The sequence below is a fragment of the Acanthopagrus latus genome, chromosome 10, assembly GCF_904848185.1.
Source record: "Acanthopagrus latus isolate v.2019 chromosome 10, fAcaLat1.1, whole genome shotgun sequence".
Classification (NCBI taxonomy): domain Eukaryota; kingdom Metazoa; phylum Chordata; class Actinopteri; order Spariformes; family Sparidae; genus Acanthopagrus; species Acanthopagrus latus.
Window position 1 is genome coordinate 11,952,535 of NC_051048.1, and position 12,544 is coordinate 11,965,078.

At 40.4% G+C, this 12,544-nt stretch overlaps 1 protein-coding gene across 2 annotated transcripts; it reads left to right on the plus strand.

Annotated features, from left to right (window-relative positions):
• Positions 1 to 3,448: 3,448 nt before the first annotated feature.
• Positions 3,449 to 6,604, plus strand: LOC119026678. Of its 2 annotated transcripts, XM_037111142.1 has the most exons (5): positions 3,449 to 3,606; positions 4,676 to 4,762; positions 5,158 to 5,210; positions 5,421 to 5,780; positions 5,973 to 6,604. In XM_037111142.1, coding segments are annotated over exons 2-5 (621 nt in total). In that variant the 5' UTR covers positions 3,449 to 3,606; positions 4,676 to 4,760; the 3' UTR covers positions 6,179 to 6,604. The 2 variants fall into 2 exon arrangements, with proteins under 2 accessions (XP_036967037.1, XP_036967038.1); XM_037111143.1 differs by lacking the exon at positions 4,676 to 4,762 and having other exon boundaries at positions 3,451 to 3,606.
• The last annotated feature ends 5,940 nt before the right edge of the window (positions 6,605 to 12,544 follow it).

Genomic DNA, 12,544 nt, shown 5'->3' on the forward strand with positions numbered 1-12,544 from the left:
GGGACCTCAACACCTTCATGTGGACATAACAGGACTGAGATTTTGTGACCAGTTTTCATCTCACAGTGGATAAAAAGGGAGTCGGGTGAAGTGTCAGCTGTGGTTGTGAACGTCCATTCCAGTATGGAAGAGAGGAAGCTGGGAAGGGGACAACTTAAAATGTCATTTGACAAATGTGCAACAGAAACTTAGACCACAACACACTGAAGAGTCTGCTCAGGATAAACAGGGAAGTCCTATGTGGTAACAGAAGCTCAATAGTGACAGTTAAGGATGAAAAGAAGAAGAAACAGTTGTCTTGTAATATTTTAATGGGAAGTCTGCTGTTGGAAAGCTAAGGTTAAACAAGAAGGTAAAGTGTTGTTCAGCCAACTGAGGACACTTTTAAGCAATGTAATCACAGAAGAGGTTAGTAGAAATCATGTAAGTAAAAAACATCATTGCCCTTTGTGGAAGTCCTGCATATGAGAAGATTTTAATAATAAACACTAAGTAGTCTGTCTTGATAAGTTTGCATTCAAGATTGTGTGTATTTATTATCAGTTGTTTTCTCATGACTTTATATGGATGTTTCTATGTATTTCTAATGTATCAGTGTTACAACACTGACAACATGTCACCATGTCCCAGATTCACAGCTTCCATCTGTCTGCAGGAGCAGCACCAGTTCTGCAGTGTTTCCATGTGGCAGCTAGATGCTATTAGCAGCTGGCAGACAAGTCAACTACCAGCACAATCTTGTGACAGAAGTACAATACAGCAGTCTGCTGTGATGTTTATTAGTTACATATGATCCACAAAGTTAATTCACTTCAGATAATCACATTGTATTCAGCCTAGTTTTTGTTTTTTTCGGACTCCTACAGCTGAACTGTCTGTGGTCTGTTTATGAGGAAATCCAATATTCAGTTCAGAGTGTTAATAGGTATAAACAAAGTTTGATTAGATCAACTCAAAGTTTACATTGTAATTTTTCTTGACTTCAGAGTTCATCATATTTCATTATTTGGCGGTTTGTCTGGAAGATATTTTGAAGTGAACTGGGTGCATCTTTATGATTTTGTCTTCTCCTCCAGCAGGTTTGGGCAGGTCATTATTTTAAGATATTATTACGATCAAACACTCCTGTTGGCTGTCAAAAGAAGTGTGTTTGACCCTGGACACTCCTCACATGAACCATCTCTGTACAGAATCTGTGTGTTTGAGGCCTGAAGGACACAAAGAGGCGATGCTGCCTGCTGACCTGCTGGACTTTATTAGAGATCAAGTACAACAAATACTGAGAAATGATTATCTTAATAAGAAATGTAGTCAACTCCTGGATTACACACGTTCACCAAGTGCATTATTACACATGAGAAAAACATGCAGATGTCAAATCTTAAAATACCTCGACAAAAGGTTCAAATGTGAAATTTCAGAGTTCTGTGGTTTTATACCTACACAATATATCTGTGATTTTACACAAATGATTGTAAAACTAAGTGAGTCATTTGTTTTAAACAGTGTTGAATGTGTTCATGCTGGTGAACTGCTTCTGTTGTTAATGTTCCAGTTATGTTGAGTCATAATGCAGTGGATCCTTTTCACATCAATCTGCACTTTGACCTGACAGCTGCAGTACAACATGATGAGACCTGATGTTCACTGACTCCAGTTTCAAGAGGCTGCCTGCTGTCAGACACATTCACATACTTAGTGATCCTGTTTGAATTTTGTCATGAATCACACATATGATGAATCTTCCCAAACGCTTCAGACGTTCAACGGATGGGGCGGTGTGTTCTGCACTGTGAAAATGGCTCATTACATTGAAAAGTTCATCATTTGCGACTAAAATAATGGTTGCAGGTGATGTATTAGTGACCCCTGAGCCCTGCATTTCTAATCTATTGAACATGTGAATGTGAATGTGAAGATAGTGAAAATGTTAGCTGAGTATTTGTGGACTAAACACAAAAATACAAACTAAACCACACAGCATGTTTTTAGTTACTTAGTCAGCGAGCTGTCTCCACTTTGTGTCACCTGAAGTATTTAATTCTGAGCTGGACGGAAGAACTGCTTCTCTTTACAGCACCACGTGTCTGAAATGAGGAGGAGTTGTTGTTATGTGCTGTTGCATGAGCTCAACTTGTGATGATGAGGCTACAGTGTTTTTTGGTTTGGTGAAAGTGAAAGTGAAGTTGAATCAGCTGTATTGGCTGTATTCAGTGAGGTCATGACAAACTTGGCAATGTGTTTGTTTTCCATAAGTGAATAAATAAGTTGGAAAGTAACGTCCCAGAACACTGTTTGAAGAATCACAGAATACTTTATTTACATTGAATTCATCACACACAGCTCCACATACCCACTGCACAGCTCTGTTTTATTACTGAGACAGTTCTGGTGTTTCACCCTGTCACAAGGAGAACAACTCTGTCTGTCTTTAATCTGCTTTCCATCAATACATCTCTCACTTCATGAGTGGTTTGTTCAGAGTTTAAACTTCACCACTATCAGTGTGACCCTATTCCAGGTCCTGGAAAACTTTGACCAGCAGAGGGCGCCCCGAGCGCAGAGCGGAGGAGCAGGACCAGGAGACCATCACCAGGCTCCCTTGAAAGTTTTCGTGATTTTAAGAGTCGGTACATGAGGAGAAAGTAAATAATTACAAGTTGTCAAACGGCCACGACAATTCTACATCACTGATACGTTCTTGTAAATTCGGCGTTAAATACACAACTTTGTTTGAATGCAAAAGATATCTCTTTCTTTGTAAAAAAAAAATAAATAAATAAAATAAAATGTCATTTTTGCCACCTCATCGTCGTCAAAGCCTTTCTGCTGCCTGTCTGCTGCCTGTCTGAAGAGTTTCTTCCATCCCAGCGGCTTTTACCTCAGCAATTACACTACATGCACCAAAGAATAAAACATATTGACTGGAAACATGTCACATTTCACAGATACAGTAAACTTACCACGATACACTGCTTCTCGTGGTCCAGGGAAAATGTCACCAGACTTCATTAGAAAAACGCTCAATTTTGAGCCTTGTAGCGGTGAGAGAAACTCCATACATTTTGTGAAACGCTGTCTATGACATATTCTCATCTTTTTCTGCCTTCGTCTTTAATTCGGCTAGTGGTAAAAAAAAAAAAAAGAAAAGAAAAAAGAAAAAAAAAGAATAGTTCAAATAAATCATGTAGTTTCATTTAAACGAAAAGAAAATTTGAGATCAAACATCTTTCAATCTGTCGAGAAGTCGAGTGTTTCCCATCTTGCACTGTTCTCCGTGGAGAGAAGAGAAAAATCTGCAGTTGTCTTAATGCTGCGATTTTGATGCTTCAAACACATAATGATAAATGCGAGAGGACGCTGGAAAGGAACAAACACAACCGCATGTGATTTCACTCTGAACATGCGCAGAAAACGCAGAAAACGTGGACCACAACGCACTCAGTAGTCATGCCCGAATGGAAGAGGAGATGAGGGACAGGGTGTGACAAAATTGTGTCCCTGAGACAGTCGACAGTCACATAGATTTGTCAGCTGTTTGCCACTGTTGGTTTATACAATGAGAAGCATCTGAGTCGCCACTGTCCGATCGGACGGAAGAGCCAGGTAATTTTTGATTTTCGCAGGTTTCAAGGAGCATCAGAACGTAACTGACCTTTCTCTTTAAAAGCAGTCTGGTTTAGTAAAAAATAATAAAATATACATCTGCATGACGAAATCTTCAACCAGAAATTCCGTTTCTGCTTGTGTGACTCTTGTGTGCGTAAAGACTAATTGTTGAAATTAAACAGAATCAGATATTCGCCTCGGCTTTCATCTGCATGAACACTAACGTGAGTTTGGGTTTATTTGCAGTTGTTTTCTCATGGCTTTTTATGCAGACAGTGTTTATATGTTTGTCAAATGTATCAGTGTTACATGTTCACATCATGATATTAGTTTTATACGTCAGCTTCATTCTATGACCCATAGATGCATGAGTGCGGAGCCCTAGACATGACGTGGTCAAAAAAAAAAAAAAAAGGCGTGCGCACGAAATACTAACTAAGGATATTAATATTGATATCATTCCTGGACAGCTGGGTAAGCAAATCGAGCGCCCGCATTTAGGCAGTTATCACCTTAGGGACACCAGCTATATTGTGGCCACAATTTATTTATTTATTTATTTTTTTGACCACGTCATGTCTGTATATGAGCGATTGGACCCTACACTCTTATATAAATTAAGAATAATCATTTATGTTATGTTTCGTATTGTACACACAAGATTATTTCATGCTCGAGTTATTCTGATTCGTCACTTTTTAACATTTAAAAACATGTTCAAACATTTTCAACAATAATAATTGAAAACAAAGACACTGATTGTGCAGATACAACACCAAATATCTACAGTCTGTCCTTAGTCTTTACAATCCTCCTTTGTCTTTATCATCCTGCTGTCCATCAGCTTCGATGGTGACTAAGTAAAAACACATGAGCAGCTCTGTGGTCCAACAAATGAAATGGAGAAAACAGAAATCCTTAGATGTGGGTAAAGAATGATCCAGTAACATTGCTTTGAAATTTGTCATAATTTCATATTCCGTTATTCTTTTTTTGTTGTTGTTGTTGTTGATATGATGCCATTGAAAATTTTAATTTACCTTTTATACATTTTTAAAAATTGTAGTTTGTGTATTACAACCCCAAGCTTCCATAGATTCTTATCAACTGTGGCTGAGAGGAATCTATTTATTTTGGACCATGCACTTTACATGTAAGTATTATCTTCATCTTTCAATAATGATTCAATGTCAAGAACATACTTGCACATTCAGGTGTGTGTGCGTGCGTGGAAGAGTATGTGTTATTATCACATATCAACTTTTTTGTCTTTAATTATTGTTTTATTGATACAGATACTGGAGGGCCAGTTACAGATTTTTTTTACACAAAATTACATGTTGTAGTATCGATAAGAGTATCGATACCGATAAGGAGTATTGGTATTAGTATCAGTATCGATAAAATCCTAACGATATCCACCCCTAGTAATGAGCAGGATATGGAAGACAGAGGAGTATTGTAAAGACAGACTGTAGATGTTGGTTGTGGTACATGTGAGGACTGAACTGTGATCACATGACTCTTCACCTCTGTCTCCTCTCACAGGGAGAAGATGATCTGCAGGATCCTGCTGCTCATCAGCCTCAACTGTGTCTGTGGTTAGTTTACAGCTTCACTTTATTACACTGTGATTCAGTCAATCAGTTAAAGTCGCCCACATGTGAGCAGACAGTTGATGTTGATGAGCCTCTGCAGCTCTGAGACGTCACTAAACTGTCCACAGAAACATGTAGATGGAGTTTAAAGGCTGCCATGTTAAAGCTGTCAGTGTGTCTGCTCCTCACTTTCCCTCTCTGTCTCCTCAACAGGAACATTTGTAGTGAATGTGACACAGACCTCCTATCAGGCAGAGGAGAACCACAACATCACACTGGAATGGACGTTCACAACCACAGCTGACACTTTGCCTGACTCCCTATTTGTCTTCTGTGAGATGGCAGCTGATGACAAAGTCTCAGTCCTGTTTGAACTACGTGGAGGTGTTGTGGTCCCAGAGTCTCGGGATCAACAGTTTGTAGGACGAGTCCAGTGGGACAAAGACGTCCTCAGAGACGGACGACTCAGACTTCATGTGTCCAGACTCAGGACTGAGGACTCAGGCCGGTACCTGTGTGATGTGAAGACAAACTATGGTGTGGACTTTGGTGAATGTCGGCTCAATGTTTCTGGTAAGCTGGCTGAGTAGAAGTCAGGAGAACTTTATTAACAGGTTCATTTCGGCAGATTTTTTTATTATTTTTTTTAATCAATAAGTACCTGAAGAGAAGTATTGAGGATTACCACAATCCTTCACTTCATTCTCACAGTATCTGAGAAATGTGTCACAACTTCAGCTGTTCTGTTGTTTGGTCTCTTTACAGCAGCGAGGGATTGGCCCAAACCTGAGAGACCCAACAGTGAGAGAGCGAACAGGGTCAGTTGGGGAATGATCGTCCTCTACTGTCTACTGGGACTTATAACAGCAGTGGTCATTGTGTGTTTTCTTTATCACCTGTGTTTATTCACTGTCTTTTCTAAGAAACAAAGTCCATTGAGGAAAGTTACAGCTCAGCAGCAAGTTGTTTGATCCACAACTTAATGATTCTTAACAACAATGATAGCTGAACAGGGTCAGTTGCTGTGGACTGACAGCAGCAGTGGGTGTTGTGTGGTTTCTTTGTTGCCTTTTATTTATTCACTGTCTAAGAAACATGTTGACCTTGTACAGCACGTGTAACGACTCTGCATTTTATGTTGTTTTTCATTCATAGCTCTGAATTGGCCCTTCATAAGATATGACATTAACATTGACAGTATGTCCCTTATATCCTGTACAGTGGAACCCCGATTTACGAAATGAATTCGTACCAGAGGGTCTTTCGTAAGTCAAAATTTTCCTAAGTCGCAGCACCTTTTTCCCTATAAATAGCCTAATTCGTTCTAGGCCCCCTACCAGTCGTGTATTTCTTCAACAAATATGACTTGATATTTGAAAAAAAACACTAAGAATGTTCCAAATTACAATCTGAAATGAAGAAAATAATTTATAAATGTATTAATAAATATCAATAAAATAAATTATGTATGTACCTTTTGAGTGAGGCGATGCTGGCTGAAGGCGAAGTTCTTGGTGGAGGAGGAGGTGGAGGAGGTGGCGGAGGCTGGAGAAAGCATACGTATGCATGCATACATACGTACGTGTACATGTACATGTACATAATATTATGGAATTTAATTCTAAGCATTAAACTAAAGCTTACATTTACGTTAATTAATGTACGTACGTACACAGTGCAATGATATTTTTTAAACATTTTTTTTAAAACTTATAATTCTTTTTTAATTTCGGTTGCGGGAAATTTGAAATTAACGTGAATTTTCCTGTATTTGTGGGATTTCGTTACGCGGGCATTTTGCCGTACCACGGGCAGAAATATTGCCGTTAAGTGCCTTCGTAACTTGAATTTTTTCGTTAAATGGGGTCTTCGTCAGCCGGGGTTCCACTGTACTGGTCTCCTGCAGGAGCTTCCTGTTGAGACAACTGTGGCTCAGGGGTAGAGTCAGTGTCTTGTTGCTGGCTGGTTGCTAGTTCAATTCCCCTCTTCTGCATGTCAAAGTGTCCCTGGGCAAGCTCCTGAACCCCAAACTGCTGCTGATGTTCTGGACAGCAACTGGCATGGCAGCCACAACCATCAGTGTATGTATGAATTATTGTCAGTCACTTTGGACAAAAGCTGCTAAATGTAAATGGAACTTTTCTTGTTGTGATGTGCAGTTTGAACTGAAATGAAGTGCTGCTGTTTGATTGGTGTTTGGTATTCATTGTCTGTTACTGATAGTCATTCTGTCTCTGTGTGTGTGTGTCTGAAAGACAAGCTGTGATTTGTTACCGCTGGTGTTAAAGGTAAAGGTCAGCAGAAGTTCTTGTATTAACTGGATTTTGTTTTGCACGAGTGAAAGTCTTAAACAGCTGTGTAGCTTTCACAGGAGGCAGGTTTGTGTAGTTGACATTGACGCTGTTGTTCTTTGCTGTGGTGTCCTGGGGTGCGGGCATCAAAGCGAAGGACGCAAGCAGACTGACTGAACTCATTCAAAGGCAGGGTCCGTTGTTGGCTCTGAGCTTGTCACCCTGGAGGAGGTGGTGGAGGACAGGATGCTGGCAAAACTGCCGGCGATCACGGACCGTGCCTCTGACCCCCTCCACAACACTCTGGACAAGCTTAAGAGCAGCTTCAGCTACAGGCCAATCCAACCTCGCTGCCTTAAGGATGGTAAAGGAAATGGTGCCATCAGACTTTACAGCACTCGTGCGAAAAACACACACATAATTTATTAAGCTTTAGATTATTATCTCTGTAAATAAAACTGGACCTTATTTCTCTGAGTTCCACTCAGCTAAGCATTTTATTTTATCTACCTCAATATTTTAAATCATTTTGTAACTGCTTAAGCATTGTATTGTACATAGTACTTTATTGTTTCTACATTTACTAATAAAGCAACATTAGCTTGCATCACGTACATTACTGGCCACAGAATCTTGCGTCAGTGCCATTCAGTGATTCACTTTTGTTCAGATAATGGCACAAACTTCATGGGGGCAAAGAAGGAGCTGAAAAAAAGCGATTGCAGAAATGAACAATGGGACCATTGAGAGAGCTTTACCGCATGATGTCATCAAGTGGACTTTCAACCCACCCACAGCTTCAGAACGGCTGGTCAGAACGGTGCTGGTATCTGTGTGGCATCGACAGGCCCCAACTGATGAAGCCCTGATCAACGTCTTATGCGAAGCTGAGGAAATGTTGAATGACCGACAAATTACCAAAGTCTCCGAGGACCTTAATGACATGGAACCTCTGACGCCAAACCGTCTACTGTTATTTCCCCCCTAAGCTTGTTTGATCGTATGGATCAGTAGGTAAGAAGAAGATGGAAACAGGCACATTACATTTCAGATTTATTTTGAAAAAAACAGCCCAACGAATACCCTCCTGCATTAAAGGAGAGACAAAAGTGCATCGAAACAGAACGTAATCTTCCAACAGGAGACATCATTTTGATCGCACGTGCCAATGCCCCCAGAAATCCCTGGATGATTGGGAAAGTAATCAAAACATTCCCTTACAAATCAGGCATTGCCAGATCCGTTCACACGCAAACAAATACTTATCTGCAGATCTTATTGAGACCAGTGACCAAACTGTTTGCCCAACATGTTAATAAAAATAGCTTATCATATCAAAGGATTTATTCACAGTATGTTCACATTCTGCCCTTCTCCGGGCAGGGCTGAGCTGCATGTCGAAGTGTCCTTGAGCAAGATACTGAACCCCGCATTGCTCATCACTTGTCCAGGGAGCACCCTGCCCTCGCCCTGAGACAAGGCTGGGATTGGCTCCAGCAGCAACACCCCGCGACCCCATGGAAAGGGATGAGCGGTTACGGACAATGACATGACACATATTCACATTATAAACAGAAGATCAGGTAAAGGCAGTGCATTGTAACAATGTTCATTAGAAGACAAAAATTAAGATCAAGACATCACTTCCTGTATGTGTGTCCTGTAACATACAACACATGAGAACAAGCAGAGCAGCTCAACCTGAAGCTTCATGACTTCCTGTAGGAGTCCAGTACAGGAGAGATGAATCATAATGTCTTCTTTTGTTATGGATAAAATGTACATCATGCAAATTAAAAATGTAACGTATATATATATACACTTGTAACTATCTACCTCTGACTCTTATATCATAAACACTTACTGAACAACATGAAGGCAGGATGTGTTTTAACGGTCTCATTTACAGTCCTGATGAAACTGTTTCCTCTGATCCTGCTGAACTGGAGCTTTTCTTAAATCCTCTGCTGGACTTTTCTTTCTCAGACAGACAGTGATAAATAAACGGCGATGAACAAACCACACAACTACAACTGCTGCTTTGAGTCCCAGTACACAGTAGAGGCTGATCCTTCCTCGACTTGCTGTGTTGGGTCTCTCAGGTTCGGGCCAATCCCTCGCTGCTGTAAAGAGACCAAACAACAGAACAGCTGAAGTTGTGACATATTTCTCAGATACTGTGAGAATGAAGTGAAGGATTGTGGTCATCTTCAATACTTTTCTTCAGGTTCTTATTGATAAAAAAAAAAAAAAAAAAAAGCTGAATTGAACCTGTTAATAAAGTTCTACTGATTTCTACTCAACCAACTTACCAGAGACGTTGAGCCAACATTCACCAAAGTCCACACCATAGTTTGTCCTCACATCACACAGGTACCAGCCTGAGTCCTCAGTCCTGAGTCTGGACACATGAAGTCTGAGTCGTCCATCTCCGAGGACGTCTTTGTCCCACTGGACTCTTCCTACAAACTGTTGATTTTGAGACTCTGGGACCTCAACACTTCTACGCAGTTCAAACAGGTTTGAGGCTTTGTAATCACTTCTCATATAACAAAAGATAAAAAGGGAGTCGGGGGAAGTGTCAGCTGTGGTTGTGAACGTCCATTCCAGTGTGATGTTGTGGTTCTCCTCTGCCTGATAGGAGGTCTGTGTCACATTCACTACAAATGTTCCTGTTGAGGAGACAGAGAGGGAAAGTGAGGAGCAGACACACTGACAGCTTTAACATGGCAGCCTTTAAACTCCATCTACATGTTTCTGTGGACAGTTTAGTGACGTCTCAGAGCTGCAGAGGCTCATCAACATCAACTGTCTGCTCACATGTGGGCGACTTTAACTGATTCACTGAATGACAGTGTAATAAAGTGAAGCTGTAAACTAACCACAGACACAGTTGAGGCTGATGAGCAGCAGGATCCAGCAGATCATCTTCTCCCTGTGAGAGGAGACAGAGGTGAAGAGTCATGTGATCACAGTTCAGTCCTCACATGTACCACAACCAACATCTGTCTGTCTTCAGTCTTTACAATACTCCTTTGTCTTTATTATCCTGCTCATTACACACGAGGACTTCCTGAATGTAATGCTAAGCTGTTGTGTTGTACTTCTGACACAAGATGGAGTCAGTGGTTCAACCATGAAAGTGCAGATTTCAGTCCAACAGCTTTGATGGCAACTCAGTAAAACACATTAGCAGTGGTTCGATTCAACAGATTAAATTGAAAGAATAGAAAATAATTGAACTTCATAATAAAAACATGTTCCACAAAGTGTGTAGACATCTCAATATACAACAATGACTGAGAAGGACTCCGACATTACTAAGACCACAGCCCAGTCATTTTCAACATCGAACATTGTTTGCACTGTCTCACACACACAAACACTCAGTTCAACCAAGCCTGGAGACAAAAATATAACAATTTACAATGGCGTTTATCTCTTACTATGCATTCTGCTTGGTGGGACTTCTGGCATTCCTTGCCTTGAACAATCCTCTTCAAATCTGCCTTGTATTCCGTAGTTGGCACTTGAAGCAATTCTTTCACGTGTGTCAGTCAGAACAGATCGATGCTTTGATTTCACGTGTTTCAGGGTAGAAAACACATACCCACAGACATATGTTGACCCAAATGCCGACAGTATCTTGAGCGCATCCCGTTTGACATTGGGGTATGTTATCCATTGGCACACTTATCCAGAACTCAATGGTCCCTTCCCTTAAAGCAGATTTCAGTTAGTCTTCCTCACAAAGGTCGATCATCTCCAACTCAGCCGCAGTCTCATCTGTAACTAGTGGGGCTTTCAAACAGTCCGTCTCCGCATTCAACAGGTCGACGAGGAACGTAATCTGTGGCAGATCAGTTGTAGATCACGGAGCCGGGTTAGAAATCTTTCGTGCAGGCGTTCAACCGGTGTTGCGTAGCTGGCTGTTTGCTTATTCGGAAAGTTGCTGGTGAGTCACCCGCTGGCTTTTGGCAGAGTGGGGAACATGCGCTAAATCTTTTCTCTGAATATGCGTCTGGAACAGCTTCAGTTTGTTGACAGACGCCAACAACTCTTTGCACCAGGTCAGGCAGCATTTTTAACTTACCCTGCAGGTTCAGGTTCAGTCTATCCAAGTGACACAGCACAGTCGACCCTTAGCAAAAAGTAGTATACTTGAAGTTCATTTTATTAAGTATGCTTGAGTATAAGTATAGAAAGTATACTAATTTAATACTTCTTCGGACTAAATTGGAAGATTTTAAGTTTATAAAACTATATTCTAAGTATACTTTATAAGGTTATTTTAAGTTTCCAGAAGTACATTTTCAGGTATACAACAAGTACACTCATCTATTTACCACTAGTGCACTAAGTGTATGTTTCTAGTCCACATTTTACTTTATTAACATGTACGTTTATAACGTCGATAGTAGCTCTTACAAATGTGTATAGTGAAAAAACATTTTTATTCTGATAAATTAAATGCCACAAGTCAATGACTTAACCTTATTCTGTACTTTCACTGCGAGATACATGCATTAGTATGTGAAATTTGGTAAGCTCTAGTCGGAGATTCATCATTTACAATCACTCATGCAAACAGCTTAACAGATGGCAAGTCTCAGTGCCTCGCCTTTTAACAGCCACCTCATAGTGGTCACCTGGAGGCCCTTTGGTCCAGCTCGGCGATGAGATTCTTCAGTTGCCTGTGGTTGTGTGTGCGGATGTGGTTTACGATTTCCATCACATGACGTTGTCTAAATTCAGTGATTTGGACCCGAGTTGCCCATTTTCAGAACGAGCTTGACACAAATTGTTAACTCATCAATAAGGTTTTCCCTCCCTCCAAGCTGAGCGGGCAGTTTTATGTTGCTTCCATACCAAACGCATTTGCATACACATTAAAAAACAAACAAACAAACAAACAAACAAAAAAAACCATGAGAAACCAAGTGCAAATGACCACAAACAACCTTAAATTTGGCATCATGTGTCTCATAGTCTAACATGTGTTTCTATGAACTAATGTTTAGAATCAAGAATAACATTTTATTACAA